The following is a 23,502-nucleotide window of genomic DNA, read 5'->3' as shown; positions in this document are numbered from 1 at the left end:
GAAACAGTGGTCTGGAAGTGGTCCTGAGCAGGTGCCATTGCATGGGACTTTTGTAAGAATTCCACCCTTCATCCTTTTTCTTCCTAATGTGACACATTGAGTGTGACGGGTGTGCTCTGACTTAGGTCCTTTGCTTGAATACTTTAGGATCCAAGTGACTCTTTACTGTTGTGGCCTATCAAGGCTGAAACCAGTTTATAGTTCCTTGTGTTGCCTTTGAAAATTACATTGCCCATCAATTCGGGATAAATTATTTCTACTGGAGCGAGACTGGGACTGATTTACATGTGTGTGGAGCAGTGCTGTGGGCAAAAAATACAATAGTGTGAATACGACCTGAGCAATTGCCAGTTGCTGACAATTTTGCAAGCATTACATCCATTATGTTTTATCCTTTTGTTTGTAGGAGCACATGAAATACATAATCCAAACTATGGGCCTAATTCAATGATTGGTGGACGGGTTACTCAATCACAAACATAGTGGATATCCTGTCCCCATTATTACAAGTGCATCATGATATCCATCACGTTTGTGACGGAATAACCTGTCCGCCAACCTCAAAGTCGGGTCCTATGTCATGAAACTTTGGGAAACAAAAATAATATCCTAATGCATATTTCTGTGAATCACACAAGGAATTACGGCTGTGTTTAATTTCATCATGGCCAGAGTATTGATAGGTGCTTCTTTGACATCACTGTTTATGTGGGATAAATTATCGATTTAGATACATGTTATACCATGTAAGATAATAACATTTTTTGTAAACCACCGATCACAAATTTGCAATTCGACATGCCAAGTCGGACTGCCTTACCAAAGTCAAAGACAAAACGAGCAAGCACTGGCTAAGGTAAAATGGCTGTTTTCTTGTGTTAAGGCATGCAGACATGTGCATGCACAAATGAGCAAAGACTATTTGTGCCATTTCACTGTGTGCCATATCGCTGTGTAACGTGGTGCAGGATACCACACATTTGAGAATTAAAAAGCAGAGCGCAGTCATGGGAGGCAGGTTGGAGGCGAGGCACTGAAATCTGTGCATATTTGTTCATGGTTGTAGGAGTTAGCACATTCAAGTCAGAACATTTAGTGTTAGTCCCCAACATAATCTCAAGTGTTTCTGACCCTTACCCTGGTGCATCTGTCATCTGTCATCTGTATGTATTGGTATTTACACCTGGTGAGCCTAGCCACAGAGTAAGAGAGGCCTGCAGGTAAGAGGTTAGTTCAAATGGTGTACATAAAGTGGGGTTTTATACCTTTTTGGTATATTTCATATTTTTACAATTTACCAAGAATTGCATAATTTTGCTGCGTGCTAAATGCAGTGGGAGAAAAGTCTCTAGGCTTCAGAGTCAGGAACTTATCCAGTAGACCTGCTCCACTCCACCCCAGGTTGCCTTCATGTCTGTGCCCACAACTTTCTTCTAGATCATTGCGCAGCCCCTCTTCATCTTGTCTCTCTCTCATGGGCTCCTGTCTAGTTCATTGGTGGCTCCCATCCACCATGAATCTCAGTCTCGAGCTTCCACCCAGGTCTTTCTTATTACCCCCATTTTGCATCTCTGTCCCCATCTTCACTCCAGGTTTTCTTTTTGTGCCCGTCTATCCTTTGCCGTTAACCTCAGGTATCACTTCCAAGCTTCATATCCTCTATCTTCTGCCTCCGTTCAGGTTTTTCAGTCTCTCTCTCGGCCTGTAGCTCCTTTTCTCGCGGATGGCACAGTTTATACCAAATTGTGCCTCTGAAGGACCTGGAGGTTTAGACTCATTAGATTATTTACAGGCACAGGCAGCCTGTGCCAGCTCCTTGAGAGCCATTCCAGAAAATGTTTACTCCTTGGTGTCTTCACTATGTAGGATTTAGGGGTGAGGCTGGGGAAACCCTTACAGGACTGTCACCTGAACTGTGTGTACTAAGTCACAGCAACAGAGCGTGATGGTGTGCTGCAAAGTTGGCATGGTCTGCAGACTTTTGTTTATGACAATACATGGTAACCCCTCATAACAGCATATTTTTTAGGAGGTGCCTCGATGCCACGTGTGCATGTCATTTATTAAAAGCAGAAAATGTCAGTTTAAGAGATAACGCTCCTAAAATAAACATCACATATTGCATGTAGGGTGTAATTTTAAACTCCGTGCCAGCCATCTCTGGTTACTTAATAGTTCTTTTTACAGAAAACCATCACCTATCTAATCCCGGACACTTTTGTTTTTCCCTTTGAGCGAGGTTCCTTCCTAAAGACTAACTAAATCCTCGTTCCCAAATACTCCTTCTATCTAGGACCATCGAGCTGTTCTTGCTTCCTTATTATTTGGGGTTGTGTAAGCACGTATAGGTCTTCCCCGCCCAAGTTACTTATTGCTGGAACTTTGTTTTTGAGTGTTGTATTGTAGAATCTATCTGGCCAGCTTTTATTTCCTCTCACTCCCATTTTTTGTGTGCATACTGTCTTCCCCTGGCCCATAGATCACTTTGTGCCCCTCCAGTATCTTGTGCTTGCCCCAAATCAACCTCGCAGTTTTTCCATTCTCAGTTTCACTCATGTTCTGTTTTTATCTCTAGATCTGCAAGTACTTGTCTCACCTTCATCCGTGCTCTTGGATTTTACTGTTCTTCCAGAACTTTTTTTGTATTAGGTTCTCTATGCCTTGCCTTCCCTCCTCCACCTCTCTCTTCTGTATGCCTGTGTCTGTTTATATCTTCATTTTTGCCCTTCAATCTACCAGTCCTAATCCCAGTGTGTGTCTTTGACCACAAACTACTCTTGGATCTTATTGACCCTTTCCCCCTTCATATGGCCCCTCCTCGCCCAGCTTCCGTTATGGTATGACTTTTTTCAAATTCCTTGTGTTTCATCCTCCTCCATAATTTTAACAATTCTGTGTATTTCCCTAGAAATGACCGGGGTGCTGTCTGGATATGTCTGCGTTGTCACTGGAGCCTCTCGAGGCATTGGTAAAGGCATCGCCCTCCAGTTATCCGAAGCAGGGGCCACAGTCTACATCACTGGCCGGAATAAGGAGACTTTGGAGCAAGCATCCCACGAGGTAAGAACTGGCTTAACTTACCTGTTTCTTTGCTCATGGAAGCAACGGGGCTTAAAACCTTTTGCCCGTTCTTCAGGTGGAGTCTCGAGGTGGAAAATGCATACCTGTGGTCTGCGACTCTTCGGAAGAGGACAACATCAGGGCTCTTTTTGAGAAAGTCCGACGAGAGCAGAAGGGGCGTCTGGATATCCTGGTAAACAATGCTTACTCTGGAGTAGAGGTAATCCTTCCAGCTATCTCCTTTCAGCCATTGGTAGGAAGCCCATAACCACCTACAAATCGTACCCCAATGTTTCAGCTGCTGAACAGATTCGTTTGAGGTATCAAAGTCTAGGTAGCCTCTGTAGATATACAGTATGTCTGCTGGCACAACCATTTTTAGCAAAATAATTATATATGATTTGTAGTAGACAAAAATCACTTGCACTTCTTTCATTGTATCTGCTGCAGGAATCTGTTTTCCCTTGTGGTTACATGTTCGAATCCCTGCTTGTTCGCTGATCCTTTGATTCTCCTGGGAACAATAAAAAGGGTGCATTGACTTTTTTAACAATAAACATCTGTTATCCAGTGGCAAGATTTCCCAAGTAATAAACATGCGCTTGTCATATTATGTTCTTGTTACTTGAAAAGATTTGTAGGGATGATGAATGTTACATAGAAGTCCAAAGTTTGTAGGGGCCATGAATCATCAACCAGTCAATCAAACATTTGTAAAACGCTCGAGGCACTGGAGATGTTGGCTGCTGTGTAGTGGGTTGTTCATTCGAACATCCAGGTCTTGAGTTCTCTCCTGAATTGTTGGAGAGACTTGCGGTCCTGAGGGGCAGGGGAAGGTTGTTCCCTGCCTTGGCCACCAGGTGCGAGAAGGAGCAGCCTCTGCTGTTTCGGCAGGTCTGTGGGGTGTCTGCGAGGGAGAGGGAAGCAGATTGAAGGTGTCCTTTAGGTTGGTGGAAGGTCAGGCGTTTGCTGATGTATGCTGGTCCTTCTTTGTGCAAGACCTTGTAAGTGGGGGCCAACATCTTGAACTGCCATCTCTTCTGGATGTGTAGTTTCTTGAGGTGGGGTGTGATGTGGGTACTTCTGGGGAGGTCGAGGATGAGGCATGCATTGATTCCTATGCAGAGTGTGTTTCTGTAATCCAGTCTGCTGGTGATGAGGGCCTGCATGACAGTCCTTCTGGTGTTGACTGGGAAGGGTGTGGAAGCAGGCGGATAAGATTACGTTGACTTGTTTCTTCATAGATAGCTTGTTGTGCAGGATGATGCCGAGGTTGCTGGCATGATCTGTTGGAGCGGGCGAATTCCACGGTCCATCATGCGTCATTCCATGCCGAGGTGTTGTTCCGAAAGATGAGGACTTCAGTCTTGTCCGTGTTGAGTTAGAGACAGTTGTCTTTCATCCAGTCAGCGACATTCATCATGCATCTATGGTAGTTGGTTCTGCTGATAGAGAGGTCTTCTGACAGTGAGAAGAGGGGCTAGGTGTCATCGATATTGGAGATGATGTTCAGTCCGTTCGATCCGACGGTGTCAGCCAGGGGGGTCATGTAGGTGTTGAAGAGGGTGGGGCTGAGGGACGATCCTTGGGGGACTCCGCAGATGATCTTCTTGGGCTCCAAGGTGAATGGTGGGAGACGAATCCTCTGGGTCTACCGGTGAAGTATGAGGCGATCCATTTGAGGGCGTCTTCCTGGATCCCGATGTGGTGGATTCTGCTGATCAGGTTGTGATGGGAGATGGTGTCAAACATGGCTGACAGGTCCAGGAGGATGTGGGCTGCCCTTTCTCCGTGGTCTGATGTCGCTGGCTGCGATCATGCCTGTCTCAGTGCGGTCGTTGCCTCGAATCTGGATTGGGAGGGGCCCAGGAGGTTGTGGTATTTCAGATGTTGGGTGAGTTACTGGTTGATCGCTTTCTGGAGAACCTTTGCAGGATAGGGGGCTGAGAGATAGGCCGGTAGTTATTCGGTTCGAATGGGCCGGCAGATGGTTTTTTAAAGAGGGGCTTTACTTCAGCATGTTTCCAGTCCTCAGGGAAGAAGGCCAAGTTGATTGAGGTGTTCAGGACTTTCCTGAGCTAGTCGTCAATTGTCTTGCTACTGAGGTTGAAGATGTGATGGAGGCAGGGGTCTGTGCGTGCTCATGAGTGCACAGAGTTAATGATGCAGATAGTGTCTTGCGTGGTGAGGAGGTCCCAGTGGGTGAGCAGGTGTTCGGGGTTAGTGCTTGTCGGTGTGAGCAGGTTGATACTGTCGGCGGTGGAGGGTTGACATTCAAGTTTTCGTAGAGGCCTATATCTTGTCATGGAAAAAGTCAGCAAGGTTGTCGCACAGTTCCTGGGAGGGTGTAATGTAGTTCTCGGTGGCAGGGGGATTGGAGAACTCCTTCATGATGGCAAATAGTTCCTTGCTGTGGTTTGTGCTGAGTTCAAAGTGATCTGCTAGGGCATTTTAATTCGTTTCTCTCAGGGGGCGATGGAATTAGTTAAGAGCGGTCTGGAGGTGGTGCGGTCTTCTCTCTTTTTGCTGGTGTGCCACTTCCTTTCTAGTTGCTAGCAGTTACACTTGGTAGATTGTAGTTCCTTTGTTAATCAGCTGGCTTTTTTGGTTGTTCCTTTGAACTATGTTGTCTTGGTGGGAATAATACTGTGGGCGCATTATGTGCCCACTGGTAGAAGTTTTTTGCTACTTGTTCTGGGTCGGGTGTAGAGTCTGGGCGGTGAGAGCACTGGTCTTTTGATAGCTTTTTCCAGTCTCTGCGCATGGATCTGGGGTGCACAGAGCTGGAGTCGGTGGGTCCTGTGATGGTGAAGTGGACGCTGTAGCGGTTGGAGCAGGTGTGTTGTGTGACATGGTTTTACTTGAATCTGTCGCTGGAGGTGAAAATGGGTTTGAGAGTGTGTCCTGCAATGTGGATAGAGTTGCTGACAAGCTGTTTGAGGCCGATGTTGCTCATGCTCTCTAGGTGCTTGGTGGTGTTGGCGTCACTGGGGTCATCGAGGTGGAAGTTAAGGTCCTCTAGGAAGATGTAGTGCCCAGAGTCGATTGTGATTGGGGCGATGAGGTCCGGGATGGCGTTGCAAAAGCTGGGTCCTGGTGGTATGTAGGCAAGGATGCTTCTGATAGTGCTTTTTCCGTCTGTGTGGAGTTGGAAGTTGAGGTTTTCCATTTTCGGGGTCGGGTCTTCTCTGGGTGTTGTGCAGCGAATGGTGTCCTTGTAGATAATGGCGAGCCAACATCCTTGTTTCCATTTATTATATGCACTTTGGCTATTACTGTTAGCTCGCCACATCCCCCTTCACATTGCATATTGCAGATCCCTTATGGTTTTGGTAAGGATTTTAGGAAGGAAGGAGTGTAGGCAAATGTTATCTCGGCACTTGATAGATACAAGATAAGGTTAAGCCAAAAGATGCAAAAAAATATGCAGCCTTTAAATAAAGAAATATGTTTTTAATATTTTACGAAACAATGATCAGGAGTAGACTGCATAGTTGCTGGGAGAGGATGCCAAGATTTTGCAGTAATAACTGAGAAGGTCCTACTTCCACAGGTGGCAGTTCTGATCTTTGGGACCAACACCAAGGTTTTTAAGGAAGAACGAAGGATGCCCTTGGGGATCTATCTCTGGATATGTTTCTTAAGATCAGGAGCTCCCTCTCAAGTCTTGTGAATCAAGCAAAGTGACTTTAATTGAATTTTCCAATGCGTAATTTTCAGCTACCCTCTGTAATGTGATCAATTGTGCACATTCCACCGGCAAGCCTCATCGCACTATTTGGAATACATTGTAATTGAGTCAGTAGTTTAACAGCTAACCTCATGTAACATACATCAGCATAGTCAATCCTTGTTTCGATTGCAGAAGGTACTACTAAGGGCTTCTATAAAGGTGAGATCACCTGCTTGTACTTCCTCAGTGATCTTGCCTGTTAAGAACAAGAAGATCCCCCTCCTGTTAAGAACAAGAGGATCCTTCTGAGTTGATCTTAACCTTAAATAATAGTTTTGTTATTCAGCTAAAAGCTCTTCACAACCTCTAGTGGTGAACGGGGAGACCCGAGACTAGTTAGTCTATTAGTTGTCCAAGTGGATCTGGAACCACATATCAGAAGCACAGTCTTCTCTGAGTTCATTTTGATCTTATTATGGCTCATCCATAGCTGGACAACAGAGAGACAGTGGTTACATTGTTTTAAAATGTATTTCATATGGTGGTTGAAGCTGAAGAAACAAAAATCAATAACAACGTTAAAAATCTTAAATTGTTAGTTTCCAAGGAGATCAAATATAATGGAAAAACATACTTTGTAGGTTAATCCTAAGGCACTAGATCAAAATCTCTCTGCATGATCTTATATTATACTTCCAGAATGGGTGGGCGGAGCGGAGGGGACTGCTTCCTTAGCAGCATGAAATTAGTTATTTTCTCTTACCTACCTAGTTCACAATTTCAGTATTCTGAGCACTCTTAGTTGTGGACTATTTTCCACCATACGATAGAACCGGTAGAGTTCCTAGTCTAAATTATTTATATAGACTTGTATTTTGCTCTTGTATTAACTGGTCCATCAGTGTTTAAGAATTTGACTTCCAAACATGATAGCATCAGCTTCTCTTTACCTGTTGTTTTATGGGAACCTGAAAGATGTTTTCCCAATACCGATTTTTTATTTTTGCAACGCTGGCTTTGGTCATTAGACTCTGGGTATTCCAGTGATCAATCATGCCAGTCTCCTCTAGAGTATGTTTATAATGATGAAGCCATACTATTTTTGATGAATCTTTGTTTCTCTGGGCATCAAGAAATGTTTTTATATAGCGGATTATGTCCATATTCTGGCCCAGTAGGGTATGGGTTTTAAATAAATCCCTTAATCAGTGTTGGTTATACCCTATTCTTGTCTTAGTGTTTCCATCGCAGCATCCATTGTGAAAATACATTCTCGCTTTCTGTAACTTGGGGCATATGTTTGTAGCCCCACAGTTCCACTCCATACAAGGTTGCAGTTATTGCTTTAATGTTGTACTATAAATCAATCAATAATTTTTATTTCATTCAGACCTTAACTGAGGTCAACAAATACAATTACATAAAAATAGAACATGTTAAATTATATTTGTAAAAGTGATTTTGGAAAACTCTTTATAAGATAAATCAGGTTAAAGTAGTTTGTGGTCCGCAAGAACAACATACTTTAGTTAAAACTATTACATTTGTGCACTTTAAAAAAAAATAGTTTTAAGAAACTCTTTAAAAACTTAAACAAGTTGTAGGAAACAAATTCATTGGGGGGAGACTTACACACTGTGATTAGATCTTGAACGAATATAGCTTTGTGTCTTACACGGATTGGCTTTATAAATCGACGCCGAGCCTCTACCAAAATCGGATTAGGACAAATTAGTAATACGTGAGAGAGATCTTGTGATCCGCCATTGCAGAAGTCACATTTACCTAGACAGTTTTGAGGGGCGACCCATCTGGTGGAATATGCGTTTGAAGGGAGAATTCAGAAGAATAGCAGGAGAAGGATACAGCTCCTTACACTGTGCTCTAACTGGAACTGTAGATGGTGTTCGGGGGTTTTATATACTATGCTTTCCACACATTTTTTATAATGCTTTAATTGATACAATATTCTTTATCCAATTCATGGATTATTCTCGGCATGATATGTTTTAAAAAGAACTTCAGATGCGCTGGAGACCAGGCCTGAAAAAGTGCTACAGTGCATTGTGACACCTCAAGGGCTTTTATGAGGTTCCTATTGAAGGTGTACTGAGACGATTCATCTCTGAAAGTCTTAGTGTGCCAGGAACTGCATGAAAGAGATTAAAGACCCACCTGATAATATTGGAGACAACTCGATCAAATATGTTCGTTAGTGAGAACTCAAGGCGTAAGGCTTGTACGAGTACGGATTGGGATACTTTTAACAGTTTCCAAAGGATGAGCCCTTCCTTTACTTTTATCGATTACCATGTTTTAATTTGTGTATATTCTAAGGCAAAAGATAGAATGGGTGGGATTTTCATGCTGTAAACCTCCAGCAGGGATTTAAAATGTCTATTACCCGTTGAGCATTAAAATCTCTGTAGTGCCCCGACATTGGAGTCTGCCTTTCTCCTAAGATGTTGGAGATGGGGAGCGTCCTGTAAATAATACGAAAAGATATGGTCCAAGTAGACATATTTTTTCACTATCTCAATTGGGTTGCCTCCGTATAGCCATGTGAAAGGCAAAGATTTCCTTCTTCCACTAAAAGCTAAGATTTTGGTTTTAGACATGTTGGGGACCAAGAAATTTTCTTTTGCGTATTTTTAGTTCATTTAGATTTCTTTGCAAGCCAATTGCAGTACGATCAAATATGACAATATCGTCAGCTTACCTTAACCCCATGCGCGCTGCGGGTTTTTCCGCTGTGCGCTGACTTTTGCGAAAAGCCGCGGTTCATGACGAGCTCAGTTCGTCATGAGCGTACGACAGACGTAACTCATGACGAGCTGTGCTTGTCATGAGCGTGGAAGGGGTTAAGCAATGGATATTGTGCTGTGCTAATTTTGGTGGGACTTTCTTAATTTGGGAAAAGCACCCCGGTAGATCACTTATATAAATGGAAAATAATATGGGTGCTAGCAGGCATCCTTGTTTCAATCCATTCATCGTGGGGATTCAATTGGTAACGTCCTTTTCTCCCCCCATTTGAACTCTACACCATGTTGCCGTGTGCAGGGAGATAATTAGTGTAAGAAGATCAGTGGGAATTCCTAGACTCTCTAGCTTTTTCCATATTGTTGGTCTGTCCACGCTGTCAAAATCAGTGAGAAAATCCAATAAAAGCACAGTAAACTATTTGTGAATTTAACATAACATATTTATCAAGGACAGTCTGGAGAACAGCAATATTTTCCGAAGTTGAGTGTTTTGGGCGGAAGCCAGTCTGTGTTATAGGAATCACATTGTTCGAAAATGCCCAGTCTTTTAGATGATCCAAAACGCATGCTGCGAAGATCTTTCCAGTGGCATCTAAAATGGATATTTGTCTATAGTTGAATGGGTTCAATCTTGAGCCTTTTTTTAGGGGAGGGACCACTATGCCCCCCGCTAAAAGTTTGGTATTTTTCTAGTCTCTAAACCATATTGGAAGAGTGGGGCTAGAAATTTACTCCAGTCATCAGTATTTGTTTATAGGACTTTGATTGGAATATTGTTCGGGCCCATCGCTGCATATGACCTAGCAGTTTTTATGAAAGCCGAGATCTGTGTAGCCGAAATCTTTGACACGACCTGATCAAATTGGCCCTTTTGGACGGAACACAGGCCGGAAGAAACGTGGTTATGAGAATTAGATTTATATAGTCTGAGGATGTGCTTTTCCCCCCACTCAGATGATAATAATGGTGTTGATTTGATTGATTTTCTCATCCCCATTTGTGCAGCAATTATATTCCAGAATGCCTTATTGTTTCTGTGTTTTACTGCAATTTGGATATTGTAGTAGTGCGACTATTCCTCTTCTTTCTGTGCTCTCTCTTTCCCCTTGCTATTCAGCCTGAGCATATGTGGAATGTTGATGACGCCTTGGAATGTTGGGTGCCAGATCAGAGTCAGTTGGGGCTTGCAGGCTGAGCAGCTAGGAGGCTGCTCCTGGTGGGGCGTACATTCTGGCCTACTTACCAACCCACCTTCCAGCTTACCTACCATCTTCCTACAATCCTCTACTCCTTGTAACTGAAGTATCAATAAAGCTTCAACTTGGAACATACTACTTGACCTCCAGTGGAATTACTATCTTCTACATTTTGGCGACGATTGGACTGTTGAACCTACAAATTGTGTATTTTCTTCTACAAGGAATATTGAAATTGCAACTAAAGAATTTACCAAGGATACTGCAACTTACTGCTTTCAATCTTCAAGCAACAAAAATAATATTCTACTCAACTTATTGAGACTGGCAGCCCCCGCCCCACCAGTGACCTTTTAACACCAGTCAGCCTCAACTTGGGCATACCAGAGTCTCGTTTACATTAACCAGTATCCTGCAGTGACTGCCAGAACATTATTCAGTCATCTACAGGCACCGGCATCTTTCATGGGTGCGATGAATTTATGGATGACAAGCTTTACATGAGCAGCAGTATTTATTTTGACTGTACCAGCATCATTTATTCTATTCTAAATTCAACCAGCGTGGGACATTTATACTGGGCCCTCAGGGGGAGCGGCGCAAGCTGTCTCCCCCTGGGGTTTTTCGCGCACATGGAACAGTCCATGCGCGAGATAGGAAGGGAGCGTTAGGGAAGTTTAGCGCGCGCTAGGCTGTGAGGAGATTAGGCGTAGGCTGAGGCGCAGGTAGGGAAAGACGGCGAGGTTTTCACCTCAAGCGAAATCCCACCCACCCACCCCAAAGTTGGGGGTTAGGGGGACTTATAGAGAACAATTGAGGGGAAGGATGTAAAGAAAATGTTGGGGAAGTTTATTTCAGTTTGGAATACAAGAAAAATATATTGATGGTTTCGGTCTGAATTCATATTTATAGTTAAAAAAGTTAAGATGACAAATGGTTTCGTGTTCAATTGCCAAATTGCATATTATAATAATAATAAACGGTTATCTGATGGGAATTCATGTATCCTGAATAAAGTGGCCTTTTATGCTATAAAGAAAAGCGAGTGGTCTTGATTTTGTGGGCGATTGCATTTGCGCAATTTTACATAGACCACTTGCGAGGACAAAAAACTCGGTGTGGAACATTGATAGTGACATCTGCACAGATTTCTTTGACTTTGCTATCAGAGTGTTATCGGATGGTGGAGCGTGCTGGGTGCTATACTTATGAGGTTTCCTTCGAGCCCATGGTGAGACTCATTTTTTTATTCTAGGGCAATGATTGTTAGTCTACTCTGCGATCTCTGCCCTTATTTCCAACCATAATTTTTCTATTCACATTACATGGCTCGCGCAACCACAGCTCGCGCATTTCACCATCTCTCTGGTGCTGCTGGAGCTTTGCAGTCTTCTGTGATGTCTTCTCTGGCCTACGCAGCTCCATGGAGACTACGGACGCTTTGCACCTAGGGCGTGCCTTTAACCACTCGGTGTACGTCTCAAGAGTGTGCCGCCATCTTGCAGTGAGAGGAGGGGGTCCCAGTAAAACAAACGTTCAGTTAAATAAAGCAAATGAAAAGTAAATACATCTACAATGTTTTAATTCACATTATAGGGAAAGATTACACATATGTACAAATTACAGTTGTATTGGTGCCCCAAAGGGGTGGGGGGAAGGGACGTGCAATCGTGAGGGTAGTGTGGGAACGGATGGTGATATTAGAACCACGTATTATTCAGACATTTGTATAAATTCAATGTCGAACAGACAATAGGAGAAAACAAATCAACAATTAAATTCACACAACACATGCCCCAATGTCCATACTATGCATGAATCTATGGGTTGGAGGAGGCTGTGTACTGAAGTTAGAGAGTCGACGTTTCGACCCAAGTAGCGCAGGAGTCATTAAGGTCCTTGCAGTTGGGTCTTCATCAGGACAGGACGGGGGGAGTGGGGCCAACAACCTAAATTTAAATAAATATAAGGAGTAAGTCTTAATTAAAACTGACTGATTCATAATGATAGGGTATTCACATTACATGTATTACACATATCTGAGTCTATCAGTGTTCGTCGTTAATTAAATCTGAAGGGTTGGTAATGGATATGAATCCTACAATGATAAAGTAGTTCTGATCAAGATAATGATTAGTTTGACCAGTGTCCACCAAAGCGGTTGAACAAGGGAATTAAAAAACGGAATTAGAAAACTTACTTAAGAAATGCAGTCCAATATCCCAGAGGGATATGGCACACCGATCCAGTCGTGGGCATAGGTAGGTGGGGGGGAAAACTCTCAGCGTATCTAGTTAAAGAGAACATTAAGTCAATATGGCCAGGGTGTAATTATGAGTGAGGAGATTGCGCAAAAACAGTACTCAGTAAAGCTTACCGAGTAGCGTAGATTGTGTCCAAATCCCCAGCGTGTCGGGTAAAAATGGAATGGGTCCGAGTAAATCAGATTCCTGAACAAAAGGGGGCAGAAGGAGGGCGTCAGTACGTGATATATACAATAAGTGGGATCAATGTTGGGACGAGTCACTGCGGGGAGAACGGAGTCTTACCAGATTGAAACGGCTCAGCGGCAATGAAGCGTCTCTCTCGGCTGCCTCGAGGAGAACGCCGGCCTTCCTGTTGACACGGTAAACATGGCAACCAGGAGGTCACGTGATAATAGTAAACGAAAAAAGACTACGCGACTCGATTGTAGTCAAAGTGACGTTGTCGGGAGACTGTGGTTAGATGGTATTATTTAGTTGGCTGGAAGAATCTTCCATTATAGAGTACTGGATAAATGGAGTGGTACTTGCGGCTACCGCGGGGAGAGCGAGGGTCTCCCAGTGTGGTTAGCGCTGGCATGGCAACCGTAGTAAAGAAAGGACTAAACAAATTACTCGTAGTCATGGTTACGTCTAAGTGAGACAGGGGTAGGCGGTATTGTTATTATTGGACACTTGGAGTTGCTCTATTAATAAACGGGGAAATTAGTAAGTCATATTGGGAGAAGGGAGTAAGCAACCTATAGTTATAAGGCATTAATACAATAAGCATAGTAATAACTGCGAACCAATCACATGATGGTTAAGGCAGTACTCATATCCGGCATATCAAGCAATGTACACCATGGGATAACTTATAGTACTGTATTGTTATTATTGGACACTTGGAGTTGCTCTATTAATAAACGGGGAAATTGGTAAATCACATTGGGAGAAGGGGGTAAGCAACCTATAGTTGTGAGGCATTAATACAATACGCGTAGTAATAACTGCGAACCAATCACATGATGGTTAAGGCAGTGCTCATATACGGCATATCAAGCAATGTACATCATGAGATAAATTATAGTACTCTGTGTTAGTCACACTAAAGTGTCGCCAGATATGTATACATTTACTACAGTGTATAACACCAGTGGGTGGTACCCACATATATTGAAGAACAAAAACATCCAAAACATACAAAAATGTACAAGAATAGCCATGATCGATCAGACTGCGTACCTGTCACCAGATGGTAAAGCAGTGTCAGTCTAAGGGAATTATACAACCTGCTAATGATTACAGTTCAGAAGAGAGAATCTGCGGCATTCAGGGTAAGGTTGCAAGCTGAGAGAAAGAGCTATCATGCTCGTTTAAACCTGAATGGATTGAGTTGAAGAAGAACATCCATTTTAGTTCTCTGAGGTTTAGTATAGTTGAAATGCTACCGCCCCTTGGGCCTAAGGTGGCTTTCTCAATCACAACCCATCTTAAGCTTTCCGGTGGGTGTGCAGCTGCTTTGAAGTGATCTACTAGGGGAGCCCCGGCAACTTCACATCTTATTCTACTCATGTGTTGCAGGATACGTTGTTTGATCTTCTGTTGAGTTTGACCAATGTAAATCATGTCGCATGGGCAGACAATGGCATATATCACCGTAGAAGTGTTGCAGTTCGTGAGAGTTTTTAATTGGATCTTATTCTGTTTATGTTGAAACTCATTGGTTTGCATCGTGCTGTCGCAGGCTTTGCATTGTCCGCATTTGAAGTGCCCTATCACTGGTGGAAGATTCCAAAGTGTTCTCACAGTAGATTCTGGCTGGGTGGGTAGAAGCGAACGTACCACATAATCTCTAACACTCTTTGATTTTTTGAAAGCATGGAGAGGCTTGTCCGGTTGTCCAATGTCATCTGCAACCAGTTGCCAGTGATGATTCACAATTTTCTTAATTTGGTTGCTTTTGGTGGTGAAGGTGGTGACGCATACAATGCGATCCATCGAATTGGTGGAGGGGTCTTTACCTTGTAGAAGTTCTTCTCTCGGGTAGAACCAAGCTCTCTTGCGAGCCTTGGTTACCAGTCTTTTAGGATAGCCCCGAGCTTTCAGGCGGATAGATAAATCTTCTGATTCTTGGAAATAATGTTCCTTAATGGAACAGTTCCTGCGAATGCGCAGGAACTGTCCAAATGGTAGATTATCCCTCAGTGCACGGGGATGATGACTACTATATTGGAGTAGGGAGTTCCTCTCAGATGGTTTACGATAAAGAGTTGTTAGAAGTATCCCCTGTTGGTGGTAGATAGTGATGTCAAGAAAGTCAATTTTTTGGTTATCCGACTGGACAGTGAACTGTAGATGGGGCGATTGTTGGTTGAGCCATCCGTGAAAGTCAGTGAATGTGGTCAGGTCGCCGGTCCAGATTATTAGGATGTCGTCTATGTAACGAACCCATGTGTTTAGATGGTGTTGAAACGGATTACGATTGTTCAATACGTTAGTATCTTCGAAGGCTGCCATATATAGGATGGCTACGTCTGGGGCAAAGGGAGCCCCCATTGCCACGCCTTTGATTTGCAGGTAGAAGTCATTTTTAAACGTGAAAAAGTTCTTGGTCATTGCAATTCGCAATAATGCTGTGATAAATTCAGTTGGAACTAGCATAGGCGATGGTCGTGAGTCTAAATACCTGGTAATAACCGCTAGTGCTTCTTCTTGTGGAATGGAGGTGTACAGTGATACCACATCACAAGTGGCCAGGAGTTGTGTCGATGGATCAAATGGTGAATTCTCAACCAGATTGATGGTTTGTAACGTATCCCTCCGGTATGTCGGTGTTGTCTCTGCCAACGGTTTTAAGAAAAAAACAATGTACCTTCCTAGTGGTTCTAGGATAGAACCACATCCTGAGACAATCGGGCGTCCAGGGGGGTTGGTCATATCCTTATGAATTTTAGGCAGTGTGTAGATTGTTGCCAGGCGTGGGTGCTGCTGATTCAGGAACTCAAATTCGGTTTTGGAAAGAAAGCCCTGATCGAGTCCGAGTTGGGTTATTGCTGAGATCTCACGTGCTATTGCTTGTGTGGGGTCGGAACGTAGTTTCTTGTAGCTAATACCATCTGTCAATTGGCGTTGGATCTCAGACTCATATTTCTTGATGTCTTGAATGACGATGGCTCCGCCCTTATCAGCAGGCTTTATCACCACCTCCCTATTGTTTGCCAATGATTGAAGGGAGTTTCTTTCAACTTTACTGGTGTTGTACTTGGTATAGGTATGATCAAGCAGAGTAGAGTTAACATCTCTCCATACAACCGCCTCGAAAGCTAAGATCTTACTGGTCATTGTGCAGGATGGTGGCACAAAGGTAGATGGAACCCTAAGGCCCGTGTGTGAGGGGTTCCTGTATGGTCCAGTATTCCTGAAGAAATATTTGAGCCTAACTTTCCTGAAGAATTTGAAGAGTTCCGTCCGTACTGTAAAGGGGTCTGGTCGGCTGGTAGGGACATACGATAGCCCTTTACTTAATGCACGTGTTTCATGTTCATTAAGTGTATATTGCGAGATATTGACAATAGGGTTGGTAGTGGATGTATCTCTTACCACCGGTAGGTCTTGTTCCGTGTGGTTCGTTCCCCGTGTTGCTCCTGTTGGAAGTGAACCTGTTTGGGAGCTTGGCCACGTCCGGTATCCCAGTTGGTATTGCTCTGGTTCTGGCCACGTGATTGGCCTCTGGTGGAATAATTCCCTCTCCCTCTCGGGGGGCGCCATGGTGTGGGGCGTGGTCCTAAAAAAGGTGCGTATTGGGGTTGGTCGTATCCGTGATCTGGATAATAGTATGGGCGACTGGGGCCAGCAAAATCCTGCTCACCTTCGGAGCTGTAGGAGGAATCGGAGAAGGTGGTATAATTTCTTCTGCCACGAAAGTTTCCTCTGCCCCTATTGGTGAATCTACCCTGTTGGTCTTGTTTGTAGTAGTCGTCTTGGAGATAAGGGTAGGTTTTCTTTTTATCGTAGAGTCTGATATCTCTCGCCAGTTTTTCTAATTTCCTGTTTTGTGTGGTGAGATCAAAATCTTTCAAGGTAGCTTCCAGGTTGTTGAGGGTTTCTTTGGCACCTGCTAGGTTGGAATCTGCAGCGATTTCGGCTCTCAATGACTTAATTTCACTGGTCAATAGCTGGATTTGAAGGGCAGCCGTCTCTACCCCAAGCACCATCCAGTGGCGGGAGCAGTTGTTGGATATATGGCTGAACCCTTCCCTGAATTTGGGCACCTCCACAAAGATGGCTGGTTCAATCTTTATCTGTAGGCCAATGGGAATAATGTTCTCTTTGAGATATTTCGTGAGCAGATGGCCGTGCCAACGGGTGCGGATCAGTTTCTTTTCTAAACGCTCAAGGCGTTGAATTTTATCTTTAAGACTAAAGTCTATGGTAGATATGTCGCTTGATAGGAAGTTATGGTCGGGGTTCTCGAGGAGCCGATCAATGTAATCCTCAGAATATGACAAAAGTTCACGTTCGACCATGGTTTGAGGAATACCCTAGGATATAGAAATGAATTCTAAGAAGGAACCTCGCAGACAGTGTCTGCACGAAGTGCTATACAAAAAATGGGTTAACCCAATAAAGTCACTGGGACCTGGGTATCTAGCGTTAAGAGGAGGGGGTCCCAGTAAAACAATCGTTCAGTTAAATAAAGCAAATGAAAAGTAAATACATCTACAATGTTTTAATTCACATTATAGGGAAAGATTACACATATGTACAAATTACAGTTGTATTGGTGCCCCAAAGGGGTGGGGGGAATTTATACAAATGTCTGAATAATACGTGGTTCTAATATCACCATCCGTTCCCACACTACCCTCACGATTGCACGTCCCTTCCCCCCACCCCTTTGGGGGTGGATACCCAGGTCCCAGTGACTTTATTGGGTTAACCCATTTTTTGTATAGCACTTCGTGCAGACACTGTCTGCGAGGTTCCTTCTTAGAATTCATTTCTATATCCTAGGGTATTCCTCAAACCATGGTCGAACGTGAACTTTTGTCATATTCTGAGGATTACATTGATCGGCTCCTCGAGAACCCCGACCATAACTTCCTATCAAGCGACATATCTACCATAGACTTTAGTCTTAAAGATAAAATTCAACGCCTTGAGCGTTTAGAAAAGAAACTGATCCGCACCCGTTGGCACGGCCATCTGCTCACGAAATATCTCAAAGAGAACATTATTCCCATTGGCCTACAGATAAAGATTGAACCAGCCATCTTTGTGGAGGTGCCCAAATTCAGGGAAGGGTTCAGCCATATTTTTTTTTTTTGTAAAACAATTTTTATTGCAGAAAATAATTCAAGCATTACAGTTATTTCTCGTTTAAGTACATGCGGGATCTCAAAATATCAAAGTCTCTGCAATACAAGTTCCCACATCATCGCGACTCGTAGTTTTGGGGCTGGGTGGTAGTTGTCACACCAAGTGCTTCCCCTTCATCACTACTCAATAGTTTATCTGATGATCAACCGCTGTCTGCTTTTAACTTTACTTTCCCCCCTCCACCAACCCCCCCCTTCCAGCATCCGGTCTGTTCAAACTGTTAGGTCGGTGTCAGTGGAATGTTGCAACCCCCCCCTTCCCTTCCGTACCCGCCCCCCACCCACGGTGGTCAATGGTGTCTCGTGTCTAGGTTGTCGCATGCTGGAGCGTGTTGGTGACCCGCGGAGTCTGGAAATGTCTAAGGAGTGTGTGTGTCCATGGTGGGAGCTATGGTGGGCACCGCCACCCCAGGTTCCCCAGGGTCCTCTGCCTCTTCCTCCTCCTCGCTCTCTACCGTGCTATCCCTAAGTGCCTGGACTAGAGTTTCCCAAGCTAGCGCCGCTGCCTGGGCCTTCTCGTCAGGCCCTCGTCGAGCCAGTTGATACCTGATCGTGCTCTCCGCCGCCGCCCATTTCTGGAACTCAGCCAGCCATTTCCTATGTGTCGGTGCTGCCTTCGCTTTCCATCCCCTAGTGAGTTCCCTCTTCGCAAGGAGTAGGCCCATGTCTATAAATTTGCTAGTCAGTTTATTCTTACGTGTGTGCGGAAACCAGTGTAGGAGTGTAGTTGCGCTATCGTAGTGTAGCTCCCTCTCTGTGACCGCGTTCATGGTATCGCCCACTTCCTTCCAGAAGTCCTGTAGGTGCGGGCAGTCCCTCAGCATGTGCAGTAGGTCTGCGTCCAACCGTGCGCATCTAGGACACGCTGCGTCCTCTGCTCCAAAGTATTGCGCTATTTTGTGCGGAGTAAGGTAAGCCCTATGAAGGATGTATAGCTGTATTAACTGGAACCGAGCGTTCCTGGTACTCTTCCTGGGCCTCTGAACCAACTGGGCCCATGTCGTATCCGGGATCTCCCTCTGCAGATCAGTCTCCCATTGGGTTTTTAAGCGCGTAAGGGGTCGTAAGGTGCTCTCGAGTATTCTGGAGTGCAGGCACGTGACTGCCTTGACCGTGCCTGCGGCCATCATCACATATTGACATGGTGGCGACGTCGTGGGTTCACACAGTCCCTCGCCCCAGTGCGCTTGGATCCCTCGTACCACAGCTGCGTGCAGTAGATAGTCACCTCTCGGAAGGTCGAACTGCTCCTGCAAGGATTGGTACGGCGCGAGCACCCCGTCAGTGAAGAGGTCTCCCACCATCTGTAAGCCAGCCTCCTCCCAGCTCTGGAGGCTCGACCAGTCGCCGCCGTGCGGCAGCGCCGTGAGCATACCCAGTGGAATTTCGGGTGCGTACGGGTGTCCGGTGCCAGCGCGCTTTTGCACGCGGTTCCAGCAGAGCCTCAAAGTCCGCTCCTCTTGAGATAAGTCTCTGAGTGCTAGCTTCTGCTGCAGGGTGATGTACGCCAGCACATGGCGAGGGGTGCCAGTGTCCCTCTCCCGCTCCGGGCCTCGGTATACCCTTGCCACTTCCTGTGTAAGGAATTGCAGCTGGGCGGCCAAATAATAATACTCGAAATCAGGGACCGCGAGTCCGCCCTCGTTCTTCGGGCGGGTCAGGGTTGCCAAGGCTATTCTCCGCCTGCCAGCTCCCCACAGAAAGGACACTACCTGGGATTTTAGCCGTCGAAATACGGCACTTGGAATCCACACTGGCAAGGTTCGAAAGAAGTACAGTAACCGCGGCAGGGCGATCATTTTAAGCAGCGAGACACGGCCTGTCATTGACAGAGGGAGGGTGGCCCAGAAAAGCATGTTACCCTGCAGCGCTCGGATGCAACGGTTTATATTGCCCTCCAGCAGGTCTGTGGGTTCGTTATAGATGTACACCCCTAGGTAGGGCAAACAGGCCGGCTCCCAGCGGGGCTCGGGACGGGTCATGGGGCACCTCTCCGCTTTCCGGAGGGGAAAGAGGCAAGTCTTCGCCCAGTTCACCTTCAGGCCCGATACATCCCCGAAACGCGCCAGCAGGTCTTCTGCCCCCACCACTGCCTCTTCGGCATTCTCCAGGAACAGTAGGAGGTCGTCCGCATATAATGATATGTAATGACGAATCCCGTCCACCTCCAGTCCATGGTAGGAGTCACCTTTCCTAGCCAGTGCTGCCAGAGGCTCTATTGCGAGGGCGAACAGCAAGGGAGAGAGTGCACACCCTTGTCTAGTGCCCCTAAGCACTGCATATTTATCCGATATCAACGCCCCTACTCGCACCCTAGCGCCCGCCGACGCATATAGCACTTCCGTCCACCGCACGTACTCATCCCCAATGCCGAAGCTTCGCAGCACTCTGTACAAGTAGCTCCATTCCAGGCTGTCGAAGGCTTTTTCTATGTCGATCGCCATCACCACCGGGGCTCTGGCGGTCGGAGGGGGGTTCGCTACGAGCCTCAGCAACCTACGGATGTTATGAGACGTATTCCTAGTGGGGATAAAGCCCGACTGATCCTTGTGAATCAAGTCTTGCATATGGGCCATCAGCCTGGTGGCCAGTATAGTGCTCAAGATTTTATAATCCGTCGTGAGCATCGACAGTGGTCTGTACGATGCCGGGTCAGAGCTGGTCCTATGCGGCTTGAGCAAGGGGATCATGAGCGCCTCGCGCATCGAACAGGGTAATCCCCCCCTCTCTTTCGCCTCGTTATATATGATTTGGAGCCGTGGGGCTAGGATATCAATATATTTACCGTAGAACTCGATGGGCAGGCCGTCCACTCCCGGTGTTTTCCTGCGCGCCATCTTCTTTATGGCCCCCCTAATTTCCGCTAAGTCAATCGGGCCCCCGAGGGCTTCCGCTTCGTCCGGATCTAGGCACGGCAAGTGTATCTCAGACAACAAGTCCTCCAACACCTCGGTTCGGTCCGCTGGGCCTCCCCTATACAGTCGCTCGTAGTACGCTTTAAAGCATTGTAAAATGTCCGGCTGGGTGTTACACTCGGTACCGTTCGCATCAATCAGGGACAATATTGGGGCAGCACCCCTATTGGGGTTTGCTAACCAGGCTAGGAGCGTCCCTGTCTTATCTCCCTCAGCGAGCGCTTTGGTTAAGTATGTTTTGTGATCAAAACAGCGAAGGCGCTCCACCTCTACCGCCAGCGCTTCCCGTGCCGAGCATACTCTATCCTGCATGTCGGGGTGGTTGGGCCGTTGTTTCTCCACCTCCCGCAAGGCTTGCTCGGCCTTGTCCACCTCTTCTGCCAGTGTTCGCCGCACACCCGCGAACTTCCCTATACAATGCCCCCTTACCACCACCTTGAGCGCGTCCCATTCCACTGCCCTGGAAGAGGCAGTCCCCTCATTTTCGGCAAAGTAGTGGGTGATTCTATCTTCCAACGCTCCGCTGAACGGCGGATCGTCTAAAGTGTCCGGATGAAGCCGCCACGTTGGAATTGGTGAAACCACGTTCATCCAGGCAAAGGTAAGAAGTAGGGGGTTGTGGTCCGAGATCGTGCGTGCTAGATATTCAGTTCGGGCAACCATTGGCAACACCGACTGGGAGCAGAGGAACGCGTCAATGCGCACGTGGAGGTCGTGCATACCTGAATAGAAGGAGTAATCCCTTTCAGTTGGGTGTTGGGCGCGCCATGCATCCGTCAGGTCCCACAACCCCTGCCAGTTTGATCTGTGTTTTGCTAGTCTGTGAACTGGGGATGCGTGTAGAGGTGGGTGCGACCTATCGAGAGTGGCATCCGCCACGGAGTTGAGATCCCCCCCCAATAGTACTGAACCCGTTAAATAGGAGGCTAGTTGTTTGGTCAGTCTGTTGAAGTACGATGCCTGCTCTACATTTGGCGCATAGGCGCTGCAAAGTGTCAACTGACGCCCCCGGAGCAAACCCTCAACCGCCACATACCTCCCTTCCGGGTCTACTGTGTGCCTAGTAACCTGAAAGGGAACCCCCGCCCTGATCCAAAGAAGTGTGCCCCTGGCAAACGCCGAGTACGTGGTGTGGAATAAGTGCCCCCTCCATCTCCTCTGCAGTGCGGTGCCCTCCGCTTTAGTTAAGTGGGTCTCTTGGAGGAAGGCAATGTGTATCCCCCTGCGAACCAGGTAGGCGTGTACCTTGTGTCTCTTAGTCATGGAATTTAGGCCCCGCACATTCCAGGACACACACTTCAACGAGCCCATGTCAGCCATCACCCCAGTCAGTGCAGGTCAAATCAGTAAACTTTCGCTTCCAGACACCAGACATTTTCCCACCACCACCCATCCCCACCCCCCCGCCCAACTTCCCAACCCCAAGTGCACCTCGAGTCACCCCAACTACTCCAGGTCCCCCCTCCCCCAGAACAGGACTCAACTGCGAAGCTGAGGCACCCATCCAAACTAGTGAGCAAACGTGCTCACGTAAACTAGTAGTCCGTGGTAATCACCACGGAGGCCTTATGGGCCCTGTGGTGCGTGAGCTGGCTACTGAACCTCTCAAGCCTCGGTCCCAGGTCCCTCCGCCCCACAATACTCAATGCGACTTATAAAAGAAAAGTCTCACATTAGTCTGTTCCAATATCCATGGGGGGGCGCCGCCTCCAGGTCCTCTTCTCTCAGAGGCCGCGGACAGCTGTCAGGGTTCAACGATTTCCCCCGATGTCTGGGGGGTGATCTTCGGGCCCCTAGCCCCCTCCAGCCCCGAGAAGTCAGTGTCCGATCCCGTGGCCAGGGCCTCTGAGGCTGAATCTCTTGCCGAGTGGACCGGCGCCGTTCCCGACACCTCTTTAACCGCCTGCAACGCAGCTCTCCGTTCTTCTTCAGTTTGCGATGTAGAAGGCTTCTTGGATCCCCGGTTGCGCCCCCGGAGTCTTCTCGATCGCCTGACCGCATGTTTCTGGCGCTCCTCTTCGGCTCGAAAGCGAGCCCCATCCGTGCCCGCCTTGTAGGTGTCCCACCAGGCCCAGGCATCCGCCGGAGACTCAAAGAACAACGCCTTGTCGTCGACTATCACCCGTAGCTTGGCCGGGAACAGCAGGGAGTATTGCAGACCCTCGGTACGTAGCTCCTTTTTGATGGTCAGGAAGGTGGCTCGCTGTTTTTGGGTCTCAAACGTATAGTCCGGGAATAGCGTGACGTTACTATTGTCCACCAGAAATGG

At 46.4% G+C, this 23,502-nt stretch overlaps 1 protein-coding gene across 1 annotated transcript in view; it reads left to right on the top strand.

Moving 5' to 3' along the window:
- Nucleotides 1-23,502, top strand: part of LOC144755742 (dehydrogenase/reductase SDR family member 1-like) — a 345,316-nt gene that overhangs the window by 43,372 nt on the left and 278,442 nt on the right. The window contains exons 2-3 of the mRNA XM_078644947.1: nucleotides 2,909-3,060; nucleotides 3,137-3,280. Coding sequence (XP_078501073.1) covers nucleotides 2,909-3,060; nucleotides 3,137-3,280 — 296 coding nt within the window. The remainder of the gene's footprint in view (nucleotides 1-2,908; nucleotides 3,061-3,136; nucleotides 3,281-23,502) is intronic.

Source organism: Lissotriton helveticus, chromosome 5_1, assembly GCF_964261635.1.
Source record: "Lissotriton helveticus chromosome 5_1, aLisHel1.1, whole genome shotgun sequence".
Lineage (NCBI taxonomy): Eukaryota > Metazoa > Chordata > Amphibia > Caudata > Salamandridae > Lissotriton > Lissotriton helveticus.
This window is presented reverse-complemented; position numbering and strand designations above follow the sequence as displayed.